At 47.8% G+C, this 25,031-nt stretch overlaps 1 protein-coding gene across 15 annotated transcripts; it reads right to left on the reverse strand.

Annotated features, from left to right (window-relative positions):
* Positions 1-311: 311 nt before the first annotated feature.
* On the reverse strand, positions 312-24,006 carry ZNF384 (zinc finger protein 384). 15 transcript variants are annotated; one of them, XM_063353119.1, is made up of 11 exons: positions 23,475-24,004; positions 22,888-22,936; positions 21,766-21,955; positions 18,981-19,047; positions 18,587-18,827; positions 17,910-18,240; positions 5,317-5,541; positions 4,481-4,663; positions 3,573-3,651; positions 2,529-2,687; positions 312-2,362 (listed from the first exon to the last, which is right to left on the reverse strand). In XM_063353119.1, exons 3-11 carry the CDS (start codon positions 21,816-21,818, stop codon positions 2,087-2,089), a joined length of 1,614 nt encoding a protein of 537 aa, XP_063209189.1. In that variant the 5' UTR covers positions 21,819-21,955; positions 22,888-22,936; positions 23,475-24,004; the 3' UTR covers positions 312-2,086. The 15 variants fall into 15 exon arrangements, with proteins under 15 accessions (XP_063209189.1, XP_063209265.1, XP_063209274.1 ...); XM_063353195.1 differs by having other exon boundaries at positions 18,981-19,051; positions 23,475-24,002; XM_063353204.1 differs by lacking the exon at positions 21,766-21,955 and adding an exon at positions 22,041-22,190 and having other exon boundaries at positions 18,981-19,051; positions 23,475-24,002.
* Positions 24,007-25,031: the final 1,025 nt, after the last annotated feature.

The following is a 25,031-nucleotide window of genomic DNA, read 5'->3' on the forward strand; positions in this document are numbered from 1 at the left end:
GTCACCTGTAAAATGCAGGAGTCAAATCAGACAGCTTCTTCTAGCCTAACCTATGGATATACAAAATACTCCGACTGTTTGCAGCCAGCCCTGGTGACTAAACGCAGAGAAAAAGGCTTCTGCCACAGGCTCTGCAGGCGCAGAGGGCAGAGCTCCTCACTTTTCTTGTGGGAACCGCAAGGCTGCCCAAAAGCAGGGATGTGCCGACCCTCGCGTCCGCCCACACAAGCCACTCGGGACTCACAGCAGCAAGATGCTCGTGCAGGGGTCTGGTGCAGGGGGAAGGAACACACGTCACAGGGGCAGGGTGCTCGCAGCAGCACCTTCAAGGAGCCTTTTACACCAATTTATTTCTATACAAGGTGGTTAAAAAAAAAAAAAGCGCCCCTATTGTTTGTTGATACAGAAGTCTGGGATTCTATAGGCTTTGGGTGGGTGATTTGATTTTAAATCCCAACAACACATGCTTTTTCCCTTGCCTTCTCATTCTCTTCCGAGTCAGCCTCCACGATCCAAAGAAACTAACAAGTGACACACAAGACTAGTAGTCATGTGGACCAAAAAACAAAAAAAAAAAAAGGGAAGGAGAATTGAAGACGAAGAGAAAGGGAAAAACAAACGAAGAGTGAAAATAAAAATTCGCCAGGATAATGCGTTTTATAAACACAGAGATAGAAACAGTTACAGCAAGGACAGAGCGGGCCAGGGGTGGGGAATAGATATTTATATATATATATATATATAAATTCAAGGGGCCTTCAGTTTATTCTTGTTGGCTCCCCCTTCTCATTAGATTGGTCTCTCTGTGGGGATCTTCATCCCCTTCTCTCCACTGTCCACCTTTTGGGGATTCTCTCCCATGACCAGGGTCCAGAAGAGGCCACCACTGCCATGTGAGTCCAGCCCGTCTTGGCAAGAGGGAGCCTGGGAGAGCACTCTGATGGGAGGTGAGCAGGAGAAGCTAGCCTTTCCCTGCCTCCTGCCGGCTCCTTGAAAAGACTGGTCTATTCCTCCTCCTCCTTCCCTTTGGGAAACTGGGGGCAGGACAGGCGCGTGAGAGTCAGAACTGCTGTCGTTCCGCTTTTCAGGAAAGGGAGTAGAGAGAAGGGTGATGATTATTTTGGCAGTCTCTTACCCTCCCTCCGGTTGCTTTTTGGTTTGTTGTTGATGCCTGCAGGCTTTTCTGAGGAGGTGGGCGGGGCGGGGAGCAGGAGGGAGAGGAGGACGAGTACAAGCTGCTAGGACATCATCCACAACGGGCAGGAAGAGCAATGAGCACGAACCCACATTCCTACAGGGCCTTGGCCATCGTGCTGCTCAGACAGCTGGGAGAGAGAGGCAGCAGCCAGTTCAGACAGACTCCTCTCTATTGCTCTCCACCAAGGGAGGAGAAAGAGTGCAATACTCCACAGCCCTCGGGCAGTGTAGGCACCTGTCCGGCCCAGAGAACATGCCTCGCCTCTCCCCCCCGTCCTGCCACTGGTCTCACCTTCCACTGGGGAGAAGGAGGTTTCTCCCATCCAGTCCTTGGGGCAGGACGAGCGACCCCTCCTCCCTTTCACAAGCAGGAGGGACAGGAATGGATATTTCTCTCTTAGACACTCAAGGAAATCCTCAAAAAAACCCATCCAGCTGTGAACCCTGCCACATTCTTCTGTGGCCTGCTGAAAACATGTGTCCGAGCCCCTGTACGTACAAGGACCGTCTCTCCATCCCATCCACCATGCACGTCTCAACACGCACCCCCCCTTCATACGCATCCTACAGTGAGAGAGAAGGCAAAACGGGGGCCTTTCTTTGGGTTTGAAAGGAGGGGCTCTTGCATGAGGAAGTGATCCCGGCACAGGAAAGGGGCTCTTGCACAAGGAAGCATCCTCCTACCAGGCAGGCTGTTGCACAGAAGGAGCACCCCCTTGAGACAGGCTGTTGTTCAAGGGGCTGCCATGAACAGGGTTACACGGCCAGAAGAGGCTGTTGCAAGGAGGAGAGGCCGGAGACTGTTGCACGAGGAGGGCCGCTGCACAAGCGGTGGCCCTGGGCGCAGGCTATGCACAAGAGGCTTTCTGCTCCCTGGGTTGAGGTCTCTCTAGGAGCTGGAGAGGTGCTCCACTTGGATGGCGCTGGTGCTGACAGTGAGGCAGATGTCCTTGTGATGCTCTGAAGTCTTGTAAGGAGTCAGGTCAAAGGAGCACTGGGGGGGAGGGTTGGGTTGGTTAGTGTCTCCAGAAGGGCCCCCTGCTGCCCCCCCGCCCTGCGGCTGGAAGTGCTGCTGCTGCTGAGAGGCCTGGGCTTGCGCCTGAACCACCTGCTGCTGTGGGTCAGGGATGTTGTGTTTCCGCATGTGCTTCATCAGGTACGTCTCCTGCAACGGGAAGAATGGCGTGAGAGGAGGGGACAACGTTCGCAAAAGCCAAAGCCAACAGGGAGGGACACGACAGCTCAGGGCGCTGCTCCTGTTGGACCTGAAGGAGCTACTCCCTGGGAAGTGTGTCCGCTTCTGCTAACCCCCGGGGGCGGCAAACACTCACCGAGGTGTAGGCCCGGCTGCAGATGGAGCAGGTGTAGACCTTGGCGTGTTTCACTGTGTGTGTAGCCAGGTGTACCTCCAACGAGGCGGCATCCGTGTATGCACGGTGGCAGTTGTGGCACTTGAAAGGTTTGTCTTTGTTGTGCTGCCGTCTGTGGGACTGCGGGGCCGCAGCAGGGTGGACGACGGAGAAAGCAAGTGCAAGGAAGGAAGGAAGTATTAATACTAGAGAAGGCTTTCCCTCCGACACCCGCTTCCAGCCAGGCCCCAAGCTCCCCAGGCTCCTGTCTGATGAGGGACGTACGCCTGGCTCCTAGCGGAGGGGACAGAACTTCTCCTTCCAGCCCACTGCATCTTCCCTACAGATGCCCTTTTTTCTCAGGCATAACAGCCATTTGAAGAGCAGAGTCCCCTAACTCTCCACAACCACCATCTTCTCAGCCTCCACGCAACTCTTTCTCAGTCTTTTCCTTTTCTCTCCTCCCTGACTGCACATTTGCTCCCCGCATCTGTCACTGCCCTTCAGGGCAGGATCTCCTTCAACTGCTCGCAGGCATTTACAACTCTTTGCCATTTGGCACGCCTTACAGTTCCCCTCCTCCAGGATACTGCAACAGGACACACCACCTCCGCTTCCCTAAATCCCTGCTCTTATGCCCGCCATTTTCTTGTAAAACAAACCAAAAACCCAACCAGATACACAGATTTTATTCTGTGTGACATTTAGCAAAAGTCTTATCCCAGCTAAGTTAGAAAACTGCAGAACAGATGGGAGGAACTTTACCAAGGTCTCACCGCTTTCAAGTGAAGTTTACAATTTTACAGGATGCGACTGTTTATGTGAACTTCTTCGGGTCACTAGTGCCACAATAGCCAGAAATCTCTCCCCCACCCAGGGCTTCAACAGCTTTTTTGTATTCTTTCTCTCTCCTCCCAGCTGCCCCAGTTTCTCCATCTCCTCCACCACAGGCAAGTAGTCTCTCCTCCTGCTTGACAGCCGCCCTTGCCACCCCCACTGGTGAGCAGGACAAGCCCAGCCCCTTACCTGCAGGTTGGAAAGCTGGGTGAAAGCCTTTTCACACCCAGGGTGAGCGCATTTGTAGGGTCGGTCCCCGGTGTGGATACTGTTGAGGAGGAAGAGCACAAACGGGAGGCAGTGAGCAGGCAGGCAGGGCAGACTGCCAGGGCCTGATGCTGCGATCAAATCTCACAGCCACTCAGGAGAGCAGGGAAGGGGATGATGTTGCCTCCAGATGCTGTTCTGTCTGGACAAAGAGAGCTCTGCCCAGCTCCTGTGTCCAGCTAGAAGTTAGAGAAGACAGGCAGTCAAGCAGATTCAGAGCGTGACTAGGACTGAGGAGCAAGAGCTTATGAATGCCTGCCCAGCTCAGCATGTGGGCCACCTGAAAATGGGTTGGGAAGGGGTCTGGAGGTCCAGGCTCCCTGCTCCAAGCTCAGGAGTCCTGTATGACCAGGAGGAGTCTGTTCTCCTGCTTCCGCAGTATCAAGAAAACAGCTCTGTTCCTTCTCAGGACAGACACTCCAACACTTTTCCCTTCACATTATCAGGCTGAGACCACCTACAGTGTTCATCTGTCCCTGTCCCCCTGCAATGCCAGGAGAAGCTTCCACACACTCAGTCCAACCCCCATGGTGCCAGGCTGGGATCCCCTACGGCCAATGCCTCTCTCTCTATCGCTCTCTCTCTCTGTGCCCCCCGCGGTGCAAGACCAAGGATCCCCAGGGACAGCACGTGCCCACCTCAGCCCTGACGTGGTCAGTGTCTCCTGCGCAGCCTCCACTCCGTCCACTCTGGTGGGTCACCTCCTTCTGTGGGTGCAGCCGGCCGCATTCCCCGCCCGCCCCCCGCATGCTTGGCGCGCGTGCTCCACAGGTGCATGCCGGCAGCGCGGGGGGGCCAGGGCCAGGCCCCCAGCCTCCTCTGGCCCTTACCGTGTGTGCTGCTGCAGGTGGGAGAGCTGGCGGAAGGCCTTCTGGCAGTAGCGGCAGGTGTAGGGCTTGGCCCCCGAGTGGATGCGGAGGTGCTGGGCCAGGTAGGATGTGTTGGCGAAGCTCTTGGAGCAGTGAGGACACTTGTGCGGCTTGACAATCGCCGTGTGGAGCTTGGAGTGGATCCTGCCGAAGAGGAGGAGGAGCAGCAGCAGTTGGACACGACCGCCATCTGGCTAGTGCTGATGGAATGAGGGCACAAAGGGGGTGGGACAGCACCACGCTATCTGCTACACGGAGGAACTCCAAACACGGCATGAGCTTGCTCAGTCTCAAGCCGTGCTCCCCTTGGATTCAAGAGACCATGGTCTGTCCGCACCGGGGGAGGATCCAGAGAGAGGAACTATAGAGTTTGGACCGAGGGGCATTGGCAGAGCTGTGTGTGGGAAGCCTATGGCTGAAATAGCGGGGGGGCTGCAAGCCTGGACTGAGACGTTTGGCAGAACTATGCTGGGGTGACAGGGAACAGTCCTCCTACGCCCACTCTACTCTCTCTCTGACACAACCAGCCCTACCTTCCGTCAGAAAGCGTCACTCCATCGCAGACGCCCTTAGGGTGAGCAGCGCTAACCTCTGTGCACACCCAGCCCCTCACAGTAAGTGACAAGCCTGACGTGTCGGATACCACTACTGCTGATTTATCGTGTGCGAGACCTGACGAGCCTGCGGAAAGCAGCAAGGTCTCCCCAGGCAGTCGCCCACCTCGGGTGCTCACAGCATGCTGGGATGACGGCAACATGCAGTGCAGAAGAGGGCCCCCAGCCTCCTCTGGCCCTTACCGTGTGTGCTGCTGCAGGTGGGAGAGCTGGCGGAAGGCCTTCTGGCAGTAGCTGCACGTGTAGGGCTTGGCCCCTGAGTGGATGCGAATGTGCTGGGCCAGGTAGGAGCTGTTGGCGAAGCTCTTGGAGCAGTGAGGACACTTGTGTGGCTTTGTCTCCGTGTGGGACTTGGAGTGGATCTGCATCTCCGACTTGGAGTAGAAGGTCAGCGAACACATCCGGCACCTGGGACCGGGGTGAGGGGAAGAGACAGTGTCACAAGGGGGCAAGCCCCAATATGTACCAACTCTAACTGAATAGGGTCTTTTGCACTGAGTGAATAAGGGACATTTTCTCGCTATGAGGCTCTGGGGAGGTTTCACCCAGGACACTGTGCTCGGCTGTGAATACTCCAGTCCCAGGGGGACATACTTAAGCCAGTAACTGGCAGAAGAGACCAAACAATACCGTGCAGCCAAACAACTAAAGGTCTTGGAAGAATCAAAGAGGTTAAAACAAGGAGTAATGGCTTTAAACTAAAAGAGTAGATTTAGACTAGCCATAAGGAAGAAATTTTTTACAATGAGGGTGGTGAAACACTGGAACAGGTTGCCCAGAGAGGTGGTAGATGCCCCATCCCTGCAAACATTCAAGGTCAGGTTGGACGGGGCTCTGAGCAATCTGATCTAGCTGAAGACGGCCCTGCCCATGGCAGGGCGGTTGGACTAAATGACCTTTAAAGGTCCCTTCCAACCCAAACTACCCTATGATTAGGCTTACAAGGGAGACAGGGCAGCACTTTCAAAATTTTCCAACAGCAATCTCAAGGAGACAGGAATAATAATTCCCAGACAAAAACCTACTTTGTTCATCTATAATTTATTTCAGTAAAAAACAGGTTGGAAAACCCGGAAATCCCAGGCTAAGGTTCATCTTCATAATAAAAGCTAATTCCATGTACTGCAAAGTCTGATCGAACTCACTTAACTCTGCTCCCATTTTTGGAGAAGACACTTGAGCATTTGGAATACAAAATGCTGAAAATAACAACATTGCTGCTTTCCTAGTGGGTCTCATAAAGATACTCTGGATATCAAAAGTGCTATTTCACTGGTCTATCAGGCTTTCATCATTTCTACCTTACCGATGTGATGCAAAATGTTTTGTCTGGGAGCTTGGACCCATCTGTTCCCATAATGATCAGAAATGTATTTGGTAACACACAGACTCTTTGAACAGGAAGAAGCAGTTGGCATCTATCTGCTATGGATGCTGCTGTTAAAAACTGTTCCTCCATTCATGACACCAGGCTGTTAAGAGAAGCTTGCGCTGTTATACAATTCAAGATGGTAAAAGCTTTTGTCGTTGATAATTTGACAGGGAGATAAAGCCCGCATCCAAGTTACTGGACTTTTGGGGGGCTTTTTTGGTTTTGGGTTTGTTTTTAAAAAAAAAAAAAACAAAACAAACCACACCTGTGCCAACCAAGGTTAAGGTTTCTCTGAACTTAGTCTTCCCATTTGCAGACTTTTCAGTTAAGCAAGACAAAATTGAACCTGCACTTGGAACTTCCAGGGTCACATTTAAGAGAAAAAAAAGCCACCTAGAAGTCTGGCTAACATGAATTCAACCTTCACAGCAGGTTGACTTATGTTTTTGTCTGGGAATTTCCTTAAGTTTTACAAGTGTTTACAGAACTGCTCAGTGACAAAAGTCTCTGCAGGTATTACAAGCCACAGAGAGTTGTTCCTACTCTTCTCCATATCCATCTCCTCCCAGGAGGATACTTCTTTACATCTATTATTGTGACTATTGACATTGGAACCAGAAGCTTTATGAAGTGCAGAGTCTGATTAGCTTGTGTAATGTAGGCAATATTTATCCAGCACCTACCTTAACTTCCACAGGCCCTTCCAAGCCACAGTTTGATTTTAAACTATTTAACTATTTAAATTTTAAACTATTTAACTGGATGCAAGGTCTCCCTAGCAAACACTCTACCATACACCTGCCATAACATTTTTTGCCTCTCCATCATTGTTCTTTTACATTCATTGTCATCTCTAACAGTTGTTCCCACATTTCCTACCTTCGTCTTTCTCTTAATCCACTTTAATTGCAAACCCTAACAGAACACGCAAGCTAACACATCCTTACATAAATCCCTCCTCACACACACAACAATCCCTTCTGGAATCAACAAACAGAAGCAATTCAGCTGTTTATCCCTAGGCCTATTAGAGATACGAGGAATAAAAAGGAACATCAGAATCATCTTATAAAAAAGTGGCTCTTGGTTTATAAACCAAACTTGTGCAGTTTGTTCCAGACTTTCTGAAAGGCTTTAAGCTAGACTTGAATACAGCATACGCATTTTGCAGTTATCAAGTCATACCTGCAGGATGAGGATTGTATCCTTGAAAGCAGCAACGCTAGAAAGAACTTTGAGGTGAATACTGAACTGAAAAATACCTCTGAGTCGCCAAGTCCAGTTCCTTCCTAATGCAAGCAATTATGGTATAATCTCATGCATGACTTCTATCAGGCTCCTTCTTAGCAGATGCTTACTTCCATTACTCTCAGCTGAGCTCTGTTCCACAATATCAGTTCTCTGATAAGGAACCGTTCAATTGAGAACAAGCTCCCAGTGCGATGCTGTGCTAATATGGCTAACAAAGGGGAATAGCAGGTATCATTTTTGTATACAGGAATGGTGCAACTAACTATTCTTGCAACAGCATGTCTAATTCTGAAGTCCACGTAGCCAACAATTATTGAAAAACTCAGACAAGTTCAGCAAACTTAAAGAACGACGGCAAGGAAAATTGGCTTCACAGCAAAGATTCACTGAGCCCAGTCTATCTAGCTTTGGAGAAAAGCTTAAAAGACAGCTTGGTCAATACCCATATAAATTATGTAGGGATAAAAATATCAATTACTTGGGGCTTGTTTAATGAGCCAAGAAAGGTATAACTAAAACCAATAACTGACAGCAGAAGTTAAAAAATCCAAGCGGACACAGGATCTTTCCAACCGTGAGAATAACGCATCTTTGGAACAACGCTCGGAGGCTATAGTATGGTCTCAATCACTTGGCCCCTACAATCAATATTTTGAGAATACAGCTACCTTTCTGAGAGAAACATCTTTTTAAAAGTTTTGCTCTGGCTTAAATACAGTGCTGGGCACTAATCTCTTCTGTGCTGTACACATGGCTATATTTTAAGCAGTCTGTTCTGAAAAATTCATGAACTTTACTATGTCATCAAGTCTAAGTGGTCCCATGCACTAAATCTGTAGTGCCATAAAGCCATCTACTTTATTTTCCATAACTTCTGTGCATCCTTTCCTTTACTTATTTGCTTTGTCAGACACCTGCCTTCAGGTCAGAAATTCCCTAGAAAAAACTTTAACAAAGAGAAACAGACTGAATGTCCTTTTCCATTTTCAAAATGAAATTATAAAGAAGGTACTTCAAAACCTCTCCAGCACTTGCATAAAAATGGAAGATAAATCTGACTGTTAGCAAAAACACCCCTCCTCTCAAAAAACCAACCCCCTCTTGTCTGAATCTAGCAGCTGTAGACATTCCAGAATTGTTTTTCAAACAATATTTAAAAAAGAAAGTCTTGCAAGGACTCATTTTCCAATCATCTAATTAGCATCAGCCCTGAGAGGGCAAGAATGTTATGTGGCATTAACAAATTCATGAGCCTTACGAGTTAAAAAAAGCACTGGAATATAGCAGAAAGCTGCATTTCAGAGTTTCATATTGTGTGGTATCAGGCATTTTCAAGGGAACAAATGATCCATTTAATTAAGGGCTTCGCATTCTGCCTCAGACAACATCAAATATTAAAGGGGAAGATGCAATCAGCCCTCTAGTGGGCAAATATGGATTCAAAAAAATGTTAAATCTATATGGATAATGATGTGGTGTGTTGAGAACATTGCATCTGACACTAGCGGCGTTTCAGTATTCTACTTCAGTGAAATTCTCCTGGCTGGGGAGAGGAAAAGTTGGGAGTGCTCCTGGCTAACCATGAACAAAATGATACATGAAATAATTGATTTTTTTTTCCCCTCTGTTTAATATCCATTTTTAATCTTCTCTCCCCACTGTGATTCTAAACTACCACTACTTCCCCTGTATTCTTTCTGAGAACAAGTAACAGAAATGACTGCAGCGTTCCCATTGACAGTGTGACACAACATCCCTACTGCTGCTCGTTATGGCTCTGCAAATTTAGACAGCCGAGGAGAACATATTCGTAATAACACAGGGGTGTATCTCTTCATATAAATAGTTAATTTAGTACCCAGCCATATGCCAGAGATCAAAAGTAACCTCTTTCAATGTTTATAATCCTTTCTTTTTATAGGGAAATAAAGTGAGACATTCAGAGAATGTTCATGTTAGACAGAAACACCCTCAAAAATCATGAAATGCCAGTAAAAGGTGGATGTACAATTCTAATTCTGCTCCCATATGAAAGTCATCACGATGAGTCATAAACAAAATGATGCTTATAGCAACAAGAATACAACTCTGTGGCACAGAGTGCCATATTTTTTTCCCACTTTTCATGGAACGTTCCGCCTCATTCATCTGATGCTGTTATGAGATAAAATACCATGTGAACTACCAGCTCCTAGTAAAATTTGCCTAACATGGATTAACAGCATTTTTCAATCAAGTGCTTAATTAATCAGTATCACAGTTGTGAAAACTACGTAAGCTTTTACATGGCTTTGAGAATTCCATTTCCTAGTATCTACTGAGATTAGTCTTAGAAGTTCATTGAGCCCTTGCTCCTTCTGTTAGACTACAAATATAAGTTGGATCACAAGTTAAAAAAAAGTCAAATCAGAAAGGTCTGAAGTTAAACTAGATGATTAGAGTAAGTTTAGGCTGTCAGAGTCAGCAGTTCATTTAGCAAGGAAAGAAATGTACTGTCTTTGCAATGCAGAGTTAATGAAGTAACTAATGCAAGCATAGCGTAATAATGGATGCACAGTTCATGATAAATTCTAATTTAACCCTCGCATTCCCCAATATTTTTTTTTTAAAGCTGAAGTTACAAACATTTTCATGCTAATATTTTGTAAGAGGCAGGGAAAAGGAGACAGAACTAACATCCCAGATACACAGCTAGAAAACTCAGATCTCTAAGACCAGTGAGTATGAAGATGCCAACTGAAAGCATATGAATTGTACCTCTGCTTCCACACTTCTACACCCAGCATCAACTCCTCTTCAAAAATTAACACTACGCTTCCATTTACCAATTTATACTACTGGCATACATACTATCAAATCTATCGGCTGCGCTCAGAGATCTCAGTCAACTCATTTCCACAGTCCTTCAGTCACTTGATGGCTTGATAAGGCTACAGAAAATCATCCTCTCCTGGCAAGGCAGCAAGCGTTTTTAAATGCTCTCACCATATAGCACTTTTCCAGTTCTACAATTTAAGGGCATTCCTGCATTTTTTTCCATTTTTCCAAATGATCTTTTAAAAATACCAGACCCAGAATTTTGTGTATTTCAGCATGCTTCACAAGTTGCCTATTCTCTTTTACTGACTCCAGCATTTACGCTTTCAACAATTCTGTCACAGCTTCGCACTGGGAGCTCCCATGATATCACTTAATTCCTCAAAGTCTTTTTCACAGTCATTGCTTTCCAGGATGCTGTTTCCCCATATTCCTTATCTTTAGATCAAAGACGTTCAAGAGTATCCAACAGGACACTTCTGTCTGATATTGTTTTCCACTGCGTTCAAACACCTAGGTCTCAATCCCTGATTGCCGGAAAAGTCACACAGTATTACGCGAAAGGCTAAGTCTTCCACCGGGCTATACTAAAACACATTTTGTTTGAATAGTTCCAGTTTGAGAACCACATAAAGCTTCTCTTTTTTTCTATTTAGCTATCCACCTGTAACTTATCAGCCACGACTTTTGTTGACCTCCAAATCATTGAACAACATCAGGCCTAAGACCTTGTCTACCAATTTTTGAAATCAGTCACCACTAGCAAAAAGACCAGCAAAACAATAAAACGTAACAAGGGGGTTCCTAGTATAGTGATACCATGCAACAGCTAAAATTAAAAGAATACAAAAGGCCCACGAGAAAGCACTAGCAAATTCGGAAACGCCAGAATTAAGGTCATCTATGTCACTATAATTTGGCTCCGCAATGCAGGTACGCTCTGATACAGCCTTATTGACTGTTTCCACAGAACTGCATCCTTATTATGTTGCACAGACAGATACTTAACAAGCAAGCCTTCAGATTTTTTTCATCACCGCTCTGTGTACAGCCTCAAGCCTCGTCGACCACATGCAATTCCAACCTCATGAAGCAGAATCACTCATCTGTTGTACCCATCACAGAAGTATCAGTGCTTCATAAGTACTCATCTATCCTCACAATGTCCCTGGTTTATTTTTTCCAAGGGAAGGGAGTGACAAAAGACAGAGGAGTGAAACACAGTAAGACAGACATACCCATGAATTCTGAGTGATCAAACTGATACCTGTGACCACTTTTTTTCCTTTAAGGGAAAATTCATATTGTATACATTCAAATCACAGCTCCTATAGATTTCTATGCTACAGCTATGTGATGCAATGCTTCTGCAAAGCAAAACAGGGTCTGACACGTAACAGAGGACTGACTATTCAATGATACTTGAGAAAAGATTAAGGTTTTGGGAACACCAAGTGTTAATTATTTCAGGATAACTGTCTGTGGTCATTTTTAGCATGTGGCAAACACGAATCCACTGAAGACTAGACCTAACTCATATTTACATCCACTTCAAGGCAAGACTATCTGCAGGCCTGAACCACATGGCTGTAGGATACCATAGCAAATCTGGGGCAGAGGCAAGCGTAATCTAAAATTCTTCAGACTAGCAGTCAAATGCCTTCCCCAAATCATCCTTCTCAATTCTGCAACCTCATGTCAAAATATTTTTTATTTTTTTTTTTTTTTAAATAAGAGACTACTTTCAGGTTCTCTGAGTAAACGTGCAGGACTCTGACATACCATCACATACAAAATAACATGGTATCAAAGTGCATTGACTCAATAGGGCCCAATTAAAGTGTGAACAGATAAGATGTGCAACAGAATAGTTTCGAAGTTCTCTCTCCCCAGTCGAAACTGTAACTGCCCCCCTTATTCCCTTGCACACACTCATTCCACTGAGATGCAAGTAATATGTGCTAAAATTAAAACTCATGACTGCAGAACCTTTACTGTTATTTCCTTCTGCTTGGCACTATGATGAACTGAGAGCGCGCACGTGCACACACACAGTTACAACACGCCCAGCAGAAGGGGAGAGAACTTTCCATAATGCAAGTTTTTATCTTATTATATCCTGAGGCATGCAGTCAGTCTTAATTCTGCCATTTTCCAACCTCAAGCACAGCATTCATATACAAAGCAAAGCTTACGTGTACAAACTGCATGTGTATATATGGATGTGCACATGCACCTGTCCTCCTCAGAGTTTTGAGATCGTAAGCCAATTTCAAGGGGTAAGGATCTTAAAGCCACCACAAGTCTCACAAAAATATGCAGCTGTGGAAAGAAGAGAGACCCTCTTGGAGCCCCTTGCTGAGGGAAAGGCTAGTAAGCTCACCCTTGATTAGACATCAGAGAATCCACACAGGAGAGAGCCGCTGGAAACCAGGCTTCATTAGTTCCGCTGCTCACGGAACTACTTGTTAAAAAAAGCAAACAGAAATTCCAACGTGTGGCATCATACTGACACCCACGTTGGTCATCAGCAATCTTAAGATCCATTGCATAGACCTCTGCCCCTGCAGCTAGGATGATAAACGATAGCAACGGTAGTCTGTCACCTTTTTCTAGCCTTAAGAGGGGGATGAGGTTCTTTGCCAGAGGAGGTCACATTCTTGTGCTAACATCAGAGACACGGCAAAATTTAGAAATATTTGGTTTAACATTTCTAGGCTTTGGAGGGAATGTGGTCAAACTTTCTGCCTGACACTTCAGACTTGATTCCCGCTTCGCCCTCAGCCTTCTAGCCTGTTGCAATCACCTCTCTCCCTTGCATCAAGACCCAGGCCCAAGTTCTTTACCCACATGCCCCAGCCTCTTTATCCTCTACTGCAGTGGCTCTTCCCTATTTTATTCCTTCAATTACCTATCATTTGTCTCCTCTCCCCCATGCTTCTATTTGTCTGTCCACGTCCCACGCCCTTGTCCCTGCCTGTTCTGCCAGTCCTAGGTATCTCCTCGTTTTCTATCCCCTAGCAGATCTGGTCGTTTCTTCCTCCCCTCAGTCTTGGCCCTTCATAGCTTATCTCCATGCCATGTGCCCCTTGCAGATAGGCTCCCCATCACATCCTCTGCTGCCTTCTCTAGTTTGTAGGCTCTTGTCTTTTCTCCTTCCTCCTGTCCAATTCCCATCTCTGCTCTACCAAGTTTTCAGACTTCCTGGACAATCAGCTCTAGGCCGTGCCCATATCTCATGCTTGTCCCTACTCCGTTTGAACCAAGCAGTGTCTTCACGCACCTTGCCTTTGTGCCCATGAGAAGGGGGAGGTTACTGTCAACACTGGGCAGAAAACACTCCCTTCTGAAGCAGAAGAAGGAACAGTTGTGACTGAAGGAAAAGCATGCTTGGCCCTTCAGCGCTTGTCTAGAAGATGCTTATCACTGCAGAAAGAGTACACGCGTAGTCCAGCCTCATGAGAGAGGTTAGAGCACATTTATCTATTCTCTGGAGATAGGCAGTCTGGCCAGTGCCTGGAGTCACACAAGCTTCAAGAAACATCAAAGAGGAGATAATTTTTGCATATTTCAACTACTAAACTATAAAGAATCTCCAACCATGCTTAATACATTTTCCCAAGCTTACAACTTGGCCAAGTCTGACCATATTTTCACAGATATATATGGCTTACAAAAGCCATAGCCACCAGATTTCAAATCTATTCAAAACCACAGGAAGTTCACCAAACAGCAACGCTAAACCCAGTACAGGGCAAAAGAAAAGGCTTGAAATATAGACGTGTCTGATAACATGCCTACCTGCTGTATTCAAACCACTGCCTTCCCTTGTGTCCCTAACTTTCTCACTAAAGAGAGCCTCCCATCCAGCTTCTCTGCACTCTACAGCTCAACTCTGCTTCTTGCTAAGCCTTCTAAGGTTTATGTGCACTTTTTCACCCTGGGCTTACCTCAGCAGCTTCCTATATCTCGCAACTTCTTATTGTCTCCCAAAACTCCTGCTGTTCCCACAACCTAGTGAAAGTAGGGAAACTCAGAACTAGCAGTGGAGAACAGAGACCTTGTTGGTTACGGTATGATGGCAAAGCCTCCAACTTTTTTGTTGGTGTCGTATGCTCCAAAGCAGTTTGCAAAACCATTCCAGACTATAAACTGGTACTCATCCTAGTCTGTACAAATATAATACTGGAAACAAGAAATGCCTATAAAGAGCTCTCTTCCTCTTGTAAAGAAGAAACTGTTTGGAGAACTGTTTGTCAGAGAGGGAGAACTAATGATCTAGCCCAGATAGGCTGAACCACTTCATCAAAGTCATCCACTGATCACATCACACCACGAACTGCTAGAAGTGCACAGGTACAGGCACCAAAATGCTACTAAGAAACAATATCACTCTCTCCAGAACCTACGCTTGCTCTTCAGTGCCTTTTAAAGTACTGAGAAGAAGCCACGCGCTTCACACTGCCAGCATCTTATTAGAAAGACTCTTGATGCCAATCTTGTTTTCCACAGAAAAAAAGTAAATTCTACAAAGATGTCAGGGAAGATTAACGAAGAGCTGACAATGAATCCAGACAAGACTGAAGTGACATTACTCATGAAGGAAAATGCTTCACAGGACTGGTTTAGATGCTGTCCCCTGCAGGTGCAAGCATTCTTCTATTAGCACAAAGCAAAGCAACAAGGACTCTGCCAAACTAATCCTAAGGCTAGATGTCCAAGATCTGCAAGCAACACCATCATTAGCAAAAACCTCACACCTTTTCTTACAAAGAAAAATCTAGTAGCAAAGATTCTCACACCGCTTTCACAGCTCACTACTAATTCACTTCTAGAGATGATACAGCAGCAGAACGACTGCCATTTGCTGGAGCAAGAATCTCTACATTCAGCAGAAAATGGGATGAGCTGCAGTATGTCTATCACCTTTGTGCTCCAATTCCTTCCAAGTCTGCCTTGCTGTGCTGCCCATTCAAGGACTTACTCTGTCTTCATCAATACACTAGGAGTCAGGAATTACGGAAATCAGCCACCTGCCCAGGCACTCAGGACAAGAGAGCTCACAGAGCTCAAAAAGAAACCTCAAACCAAAAAATAATTAAATTTGACAAAATAATCCCAGGCTTTAGAAATTATGTATTAAAAAAGGTATATAGTACAACTCCTTTCAGGCATCTGACTAGATTGTCCTCAGCGTATCATCATAAGAATCAGCGAACTCATACAAACGTAGACAGATGAATACCACAAGCAACTCCTCCTCCAGCCTCAAAAAGGAGCAGGAGTAGATGAACCTCACCCACAGTCTTAATTTAGCTAGGATATGTCTGCATACTGTAGTAACAGGAACTACCCAGATCATCCTCTAGAATGCAGAAGCAACCCAGCAGTCCTCAAAGTTTAAACTTGCAAGTCTATTCATATGTATATTATGGAGAAACAATTTTAGTGTATTTCACAAAGGTTTTCTCTCCCACAGCTCCAAGTGAAGATAACATTTTCCTTTATTTTTTCAGCAATTATTTTTAGTTCCAACCTTGCACATGGAAAGCATCAGCCAAAGAGGAAATCCCAAAGAGGGCATAAGTACTCCTTGGTGGTCTTCAATAAATCTCTATTTAGCTGTCTTGCACCTTAGCACTGCGTAGAGGGAGGCCTGCTTGGGATGCAGGCTAGAGGATGAGGCAGAGGTATCACACTCGGATTAAACGTGAAGACAGGAAATCTTCCTGATTACATGTTCCTACATATAAACTCATACGTTTTTTCCTGCAAAGTCTTTTTCATGAGCTGTTACACAGACTATGTGTGTTCATAAAGTTTCTGCTGAGTCACTCCACCTGGTCTTGGGCATTTTTTTTCCAAACTTACAAGTAAACAAGGAGCTATAATTAAAGCCTCGGTTCAGCTTTAATTCTAGTGTTCACTGCCAATTGTGTCCCCTGTAAATACATATTTAACAACCTAATTAGCAACCCAGACTGTAAGCAGCTTGAGTAGTGTGGAATTGTGGCTAAGGCCCAAAATAAATGGTGGGATTACAAATAGCAAGCTACCTAACACTCCCACCCCTCTTCACCATACGCTGATTATATTTTCAAAGTGGAAGAACTGGGACATTGGATAAGAGAAGAAAAAGGCTGATCCAAGCTCTGCTTTTATACCCATTTAAACTGTATTGATTTAAAAATGTAAACATTTTTAAAATGCTATAGTTAAAAATGAAACAGTGTCTGGGGTTGATGCATTGATTCTGTGTTGATGCCTTCATATTTTTATGACTTAATTCCAGAAACATAACTAAATCTGTACAAAAAAAAAAAAAAAAAGAGGGTCTAGGATGGTTAAAGGCAAACTGTTTGAGACAGGATCATGGGCGCACAGTAGGGAAGTGAGAAGAGCTAGGGACCATCTCCTATTTCTGTTTCCATCTGGCTACTACTTTGCCTCTTATTGATCTTAATCATCCTTCAGAAACACCTATCACTAAATTATCCATACATGCTCCCGCTTCCCAACTAAGGCAGACCATCACATTACCTCCCTAGCACTTGCCTGCTCTGTCCGGTTCCCACCTTCTCTAAAACACCCACACTCCCTACCCTCTTGTTTAAGTATTCCCTCCTAGTTAATCTCTCCCTTTCCCACCACTTACTTGTAAACTCAAGCCACAACCCTCCAAGCTCAGAAACCCAACCTCAGAGCTCAGAACTCTCCCCCTCTTATCTGATACCCCTAGGGCTCAGAAACACTCTTATACCTAGTTCAGAAGTACACTTTTTTGGGGGAATGCTGAAATAGGAGACGACTGCAAGGGGCAACGCACACAGGAGCAGACCCTACCACCACAGTTCACTTCCTGCTCTGTGTGCCTCCAGTTTGTAGTCTTTACGCTGGACAGACTGGAGTCCTAATTCAGGAGCACCTGGGCACACTAGGGCTCTCAGCTACACCAAAAGCGCTCCAGTTGCACCAGACAGTACTGCAGCCTGCAGTACACCAGCCATACTACCTGGCTCTGGCATCAAGGGTACAGTTCAGCCTCCATGACAATCTAGTCACTAACTAACCTACTAACATTAGCATCTGTATATTCAGGAAATCAAGTTTGTCCACTAAGAAGGAGATTCTTAGTTTTGGGTCAATCCACCAGCTTGCAAACACTCCTGAGACAAAAAACTCAACTCTTTCTGCAGCTGAAAGATTCTCTTCTCAGGGACTCTACAGGGAAAAGGCAGAGATCTCTTCTTCCCCATGTAACCCTCTGAAGGGTTAAAAACACCCCAAGCCCCATCCCCATGCAATGTTACAGTCAAAGTTTAACCCCGCTCCCCACCTGTATGTCTTGCCATCCTTGTGCTGGTCCTCATCATCCTCGTTTGACAGCACAAAGGGGTCGCTCATCTCGGGCAGCCCTGACTCCTGCAATCGTTTCTTCTTCCGGCCCCGGGGTGGTTTGGGGGCAACTCCCCCACCCCCGCCACCCCCACCACCTTCAGAGAGGGTGGTTGTCCCTTTCTTGGACAGGTCAGGAACCACCTGGAGGGCTGCCTGGGAGCCAGGGGGTAGCGCAGAGACAATCATGGGAGCTGAGATGGGAAAGGTTTGGGCAGAGGAGGCTGTGGTCACCAGGGAACCTGACGGGGAAGTTATCACCAGACCAGGACCTGCAAACAAAGAAAGATGGCGGAAGTCACTTGCTACATCTCTAATTACATCCAACCTCCTTATCCCACAGAAGCGAGCTTTATACACCTACTTTTATCTACAACCCAAACTGTAGCTTACCCTCCCCAACACATTCCCAGTCTTCACTGCTGGAAGTCAAACTTTCATAAAGAGGATGGACGTATGGAGTGCCTAGAGATTCACAGTGAAACCATGCCAAGGCAGTCCACACCATCAGTAAGGCTAGGAATAATCTACAGCCTGAAAAGGATTCTCCGGGAGCCCCTGTCCCCCCATCTCAGAGTCTCCACATATGTTGCCACATATGTCTTTGGAGTCCACTACCTGCTGTCATGAGCCCAGCAGACTGCACTGGTACCACGGTGATGTTCTGAGTCACAGGGGCTTGGCTGTGTGGCGTCAGCTGCTCTGGTTTGGTGTCCGAGTCCATGGAGATACCGGCGGGTAGGGCAACAGAAGTGGGTACTGTCAGCAAGGCAGGGTAGTGGGGGGGAGCCAGGCTGCAGCCCTTCTCTGTGGGCAATAGCTGCTCCTTCATCTTGTTAATAAACATGGTGTTCTCGATCTAAACAGGTAGGAAGAAAAGCTTTTAGAATACCCTGGCACAGCTTCACACAGCAGTTGATTGAGAAAAAAAACGCAACAGAAACACTTATCATGCATGAACTTCTAACAGGAAGCAAGACCAGCATAATAGGTTGGAAGACAAAGATCTTACCTGTCCCGAGACGGTGGGCACTGCTGGCCAGAAGTACGGGGAGGAGTTGAAATGAGATTCTTCCATCCTAGCTGGGCACAGGGGGGAAGAGGAAGGGGGAAGGGAAGAGGAGCGGAGGAGAAGGAAGACAGACAGACAGACACACACACACAGAAAGAACATTAAACCCAAAGAGACTCCAACATGGAACTGACTCAGTCTAATGCTGTGACAGTTCCTTAATCTCCCCTTTCTTACTTGAGCAACTTGTCCCCACTTTGAGTTATCTGCCCAAATCCAAAAATTATTTTCAGGGGGAAAAGGGTGTCTGCTATTCCCACAGGCTTGGGTCCACCTGAAAAGCCTCTTGCCCAGTGATCCTCCATGCAAAAAAAAAAAAAAAAGAGGAAAAAAAAAAGACTGCCTGCAAACCCAGAACACCTCCAAAATTCCCCAATTATCAACCACCCAAGTACATGGCATAAATGACGAAGTCTGTGCATCTGCAACCAGGCAAATACAGCTGAAAATCATTTTTCACTGTCACAGACAGTCTGACCCCACAAGCAGTGACAATTTTGGACCCTGCCTGTCCCTCCACCCCAGCTCAACACTAAGGACCCAGATACAGCAAGGGGACATTAGCATTGTGTTACACAGGAAGAAAGACAGGCAGAAAGAGGGAAACAGACTTGCCCAAGATAACAGACAGCCACAGCAGACCAAGAAGTCAAACTCAGGGCTCCTAACTTCCTGCTGCCCACTGCTCTGCCCACCCCAGCCCCACTCTCGGAAGAAACCCGGAAATATCACTCAATATTCCTGACAGACAAGATCCTCCTCTCTCATCCAATGAGACTAGGCAGCAGGAAAACAACCTGACTACCCTGCTCCTGAGATACCGTATTTCCAAGTGAGATCACGTCACAGCTCTCTATTGCCCATTTCATTCCCATCTTTGGCACAAGATTCTGTAGGAGTCTGTCCCCAGTCAAGTGCCCACTGCTCCATTTCAACTCTCCATGCAGTCAGAGGACCAGTTACCCACCAAAAGATAGCCCTCTGAAGATAGAGGTGTAATCTCTTAAGGAGCACCCGGCTGAAGAAGCCCTTTCCGTTCTAATCCTTACATTCCTCTGTGTAATAGCATTAGTGGGCAAAGTTGGTCACACTCATGAAAACGCTATTCAAAAACTAAAGAAATTCACAAAAGAGTATTTCCTGAAGGAGAATGTGCACCCATTCCTGAACAAATATGGCAAAACTGGTAGGTAAAATACATGTGGTAAAAACTATGCTCAGAGAACATCTGGCAGAGCAAGCTGCTTAGAGAAAGCAAGCACTCTAGGTTTCTCGTGCAGCTACCTGCAAATTGTCCCACTCCTATTTCTGTTATGATGCGGCAGTAGTCTAATTAATGAGTAAATACTGTTTCTGAAGGGCCTATCTCAATCATCAGATAAGCTGAGGAGCATGCCCGGAGTAGCATGAAACACTTACTTTCCAAAAGTATATTAGGGCAGAATAAATACATGTGGAATTGCTGCGTGTGAGCCAAAATGCAAAGATAATTTTCCTCTATGTAGAGAAGCAGTATTTAAATGAACCAAATTACCTGATAATTTTGTTTTTATGAATTGCTCACGCAACAGCAAAGCCAAGTATTCCTGCCTCACTCACTCACTACAAATCAACCAATAAACACACTTAAGGATGAATTATTTACCTTGCAACGGTGGCATGCAGTCAGACTGCCAGCTGCCTGACTGAATTACTCTGGATTTACACTGCTGTGATTCAATCAGAATCTGATGGGGCAAGACTTTTACCTTCCTTCCTCTGCTTTCTTTTCTGAACCAAATTACACTGCCCACAGCAAGGCCCTATGTATGTAAAGCTTAATTACATGGCTTTTTTTCTTTCACAGGATGGGCACATGTGAAGAGATAACGCATTCTTGGCAATTGAGCACCATCTGAATCAAGAGGGGTTTTTTGTTTGGAATGTCAAGTTTGGGTTTTGGGGTTTTAGGGTTTTTGTTTGTTTGTTTTTGTTTATAAATACACCCTTATTTGCTTAGCTTCCACATCAAAAACATCAAAGTGAATCTGATTCTATAAAAACATAAAGTCTCATATAATAATCAGATGCATTTTTCCAAATAAACTTTGTAATTGTCCAAGACTCCCTTGGATTCAACTGCGGACTTCAGGAGTTAAACAGAAAGATGCCAATTTAAACAAAAACTTCACAACAGCTCTCTTATTTAAAAAGTACAAATGATGAAAGGCGACTCCATTTCCAGACTCTAAAACCCACACTAGCACAGGCGAGGCTATTCAGTGGCTCCCTGTCTCCACCTAGTCCCCTACCTGAACTTCACAGAGCATCTAACTTTTGTTTGCTCAGTTTACAAAGTGCATAAGTCAAAGTGAAGCTCTTACTGATTCTCAAAAGATGACTACACTGTTTTTGTTAAACTCACTTAGAATCCACCTCCCCATCCAAAAAAAATTCATGCTTGAGCAGATATCAGGCCTCAAAACTTTTGGCTTGAAAGGATGAAGTGTGACGAAGTTATAAGAATGTGGAGGAGAAGGAGAAATGGTGTAAAAGTTGAAGCTTTCATGCAATCTCACTAGCAAGCCAGACTTCCAAAGGGAGAAAACAAAGATAAGATTCCTCCACCAAACTACTGCCCTAACACCCCCAGTTGTCCCTCCCCTACCCCACTTTTAGGCTTAAGGATATTTTGAAAACATGCACCCCTATTTGCAGCCCCCACTTGAACGCTGCTCACACTTACTTTACCAGAACTCTGCACGTAACCCTTCCAATTGCTCTATAACTACCAGACATGGGCTGGAGCTTCAACCCTGTACCACAGCACGTTCCCACTGCAGTGCCTTCATCATCCCAGCTTCCACAAACAGGCCAGAGATGGGACCTTCTTCCTATTCACCAGTCTAGTATCAGACAGATGTCAACGTACCCTCCTGATATAAACCAAAAACACCTTCTATGTACAGACCACAAATGTACATACACCAAATAAACAACCGAGTGAACCAGAGAACTCACAAGGGACAAGGAATCTGGAGTTTAGATCTCAGAGTACTTCACAGAATCACATACTTAACGTGCTGGACTTATACTTCTTTGCAGGTCATCACTTTAATCATAAACAGATAAAAGCACGTGCAAGTATACGATGAGGTAGAGGCTGTGTTTCTGGAAGGCACAATCAAGGTTGGATACGCAGGTATTTAGAGGTTGACTTTTAATACCACTTTCTTTATTCTCCAGATATCTAGCTTTTATTTTCTATTTGGTGTAGAGTTTTCATTTGACAAAAGGCCCTGAATATGACACTCAGGAATGATTTACAATGTCATTTTATGTCTGCTCAAGATCTTTGTTCAATATCAAGGAGCTTTTAGGTTAATTGCGGTAAAATACTAAGGATGCTGAAGGCCACGCAGGCTATTAGGTCAAATTCAAAAATGCCTCCACGAAGCTCATAAGCACCAAAAAGTTCAAGCGCTGCTACATCTTTAGAACAAGCATATCTGTATGCACATCAGGAATACCCCAAACATGCCGGCCAAAGTCCCAAATCCCAGACCCGCACACCAGAGCCAGAACAACTTTGGTGCCATTCCCCGACGCAAGTGTAGCCTCCCAATGGACCCTCCATCGGAACAGGTGCCTGGCAGGGGACATACCCTGCACCTCAGCTTCTCCCAGGCAGGCAATCCCCTCTCCCACACCACTTCAAGCCCCCCAGCGCCGGGACCTGCGGCCCATCCCATCCCGTCCCGTCCCGTCCATGTATCCTCCCCCCTCCCGGTGCGGTGTGGCCGGCGGGAGCCCCCGGCAAGGAGTGGGGTGTGTGGGGGTCACTCACGCAGCTCCGGGAGCTCCTTACCCCTCTCACTCTCCCTCCTCTTGCATCTCTCCTCCTTCCAGGGCCGTCTCTGCAAACAAACCGCCAGGGTTACGGGGGCGCCCGGGGCCCCCCATGACAGCGGGCAGCTCAACGCGGGGCCCCCAGACCCGCCGGTCGCCTCCAGCCCCCGGGGGAGCGGCCACGGGTGGGGGAGGGCGCTCCCCACGGGGACCGTCCGGGATGGGAGGGGGGCCCCGGACCCACCTCCCCCCGCGGGGCCCCGAGCGTACACGGCGGCGGCCGAGGACGGGGCGCGCCGCCCGGTCGCCCCCCGCGGGACGGGGCCGGCCCGCAGCGCTGCTCCCCCCCGGCGGCGGAGCCCCCCTCCCACCCCCGCAGCGCGCTCCGCACCCGACAGCGGGACGGAGAGACGGACGGACGGGCGGGCGGGCGAGCAGACAGACAGACAGCCCCCCTCCGTTTCCGCTTCCGGATCGCTCCGTCCCCGGAAGTCCCGCGGCCTCGGTCCTCCCTCACCCCCCCACCCGCCACCCGGCGGATTACCGGGCACCACCCCCCAGCGGCGACCCCGACCCCGACTCCGGCGGCGGCAGCGGCCTCCTCACCGGAAAGAGGAGCGGCGAGTCCCTTCCGGATCAGGGGGCGGAGCGCGCCTTAGCTCTTCCGGGGCGCCGACCGGAGCGGAACGGCGTCATCGGCGGCTTCTCTTGAAAAAGAGGCGGAGCGGCGGCGGCCACCGGCCCAGGGCAGGTTTCCCCTCCGTCGGGTCGCTGCGGCTAGGCCGGGCCGAAAGCGGAGACCGAGCGGCGGCGGCAGCGGAGGGAGACAAGTGTCCGGCGCGCGCTTACCGGAAGTGCGGGGTTGCCGGCGCGCGGGGGAGCCCGGGCTGGAGGAAGGGCGGAAGTGGCTGTGCCGACCGGGGGCGGGCGCGCGGCGTCCCCGAGCCCGGCCGCGAGCCCGCTTCCGGCCCAGGCGGCCTTCCCGGCGTGACGTGCGCGGCGCGGGGACAGCTGCCCTGATGAATATTCATGAGACCTCATGAATAATACCGCCGCCGTCTCCTCAGCGCTTCACGGATCCGGCTCCGGCCTCGGCCTGTCGCCCTCGGCTACCGGCCAGTGGGTGTCGGTGGCCCCGCTAAGGCCGCTGACCCGGGTGTGAGGGTGTGGCCTGCGCCTCCTATTCGGCCGCTGATGGCTGCCCGCTGCCTTCCCGGCCAGGCCCGAGGCGCTTCGGCCTGCCGAGCTGGCTGAGAGCCCTGGCTTTGCCCCGGCCCGGCTCCCCGCCAGCCCCGGGAGTTCTGTAGGGGCCTCGGCTGGCACCGTGTCTGGCGGCAGTGCAGGAGGGAGCCGCTGGGGTGGCCACACCAGCCCGCAGAGACAGGGCGGCTTGGCTGGTGGAGATGAGGTGGCCCAAAGACTGGCCGCCACGACCTGGGGCCGTCCCTGCCCTCCCGTCGCCTTTGCTGCTTCATGTTTGCTGTGCCAGCCCGGCAGAAAGGGCTTTCAGCAAGGTGGTTTTCTAGCCAGGCCTGGCAAAATGGACCACCCCCAGTCGTGTTACAGCTGTGGGGAAGAGGCGAGCGAGGGCAGGCATGGAGGGGAGTGGGGTTGACCCTCTTTCCACTCTCACAAGCTCAATGGAACCACACCCAAACACTAATATTTTTTTATTTTATTTGTAGCTGTTCACATACTTGACCTCGGAGGGGGCTGCAACTTGCCCTCATCCTTGCTCATCGAGAATTCAGTTTTGCAGATCCAGCCCAGATAAGTTTTGGCTGGCAGTTTCCTGCTGTTTCCCGTGTGCTGGCACCACCAGGCGCCTTTGGAGTGACTGCGCTCAGAGCAGCAGGCAGTCCCTCGAGTCCTGGCGATGGCACAGGAGAAGGCATGAGGCCATTCCTGGAGACGATGACCCAAGATTGCTAAACCAGGTTGGCTGATCACCCCCACGCCAAATTTGAGGCACCTTGCAAGATCACCAAGTCAAGCTGGCTGTTGCAGCTTTGCTCTGTCTTAGTCCCAAGCCAGATGAGGTTCCTTCCTCACCTGTGGTGTTCCTGGACAATTGGCTGAGCTGTTTCAGTGCTGTGACTGGGGAGAGAAATCTTTTTTTTTTTTTTTTTTTTTTTTTTTTTTAATTGTTGCAGGAGTTTTCTG

The sequence above is a fragment of the Chroicocephalus ridibundus genome, chromosome 1, assembly GCF_963924245.1.
Source record: "Chroicocephalus ridibundus chromosome 1, bChrRid1.1, whole genome shotgun sequence".
Lineage (NCBI taxonomy): Eukaryota > Metazoa > Chordata > Aves > Charadriiformes > Laridae > Chroicocephalus > Chroicocephalus ridibundus.

What these genes read in the sequence shown, in the direction of transcription:
- ZNF384 (XM_063353100.1), bottom strand. Translation starts at nt 19,462, where the DNA reads ATGCACAGACTTCGTCATTTATGCCATGTACTTGGGTGGTTGATAATT. An exon ending in TGCTGGGCTCATGACAGCAG is followed by an intron (nt 18,241 to 18,586) that starts GTAGTGGACTCC and finishes CTTTGTTTGCAG; the next exon opens with GTCCTGGTCTGGTGATAACT. An exon ending in AAGGATGGCAAGACATACAG is followed by an intron (nt 5,542 to 17,909) that starts GTGGGGAGCGGG and finishes CCCCGGTCCCAG; the next exon opens with GTGCCGGATGTGTTCGCTGA.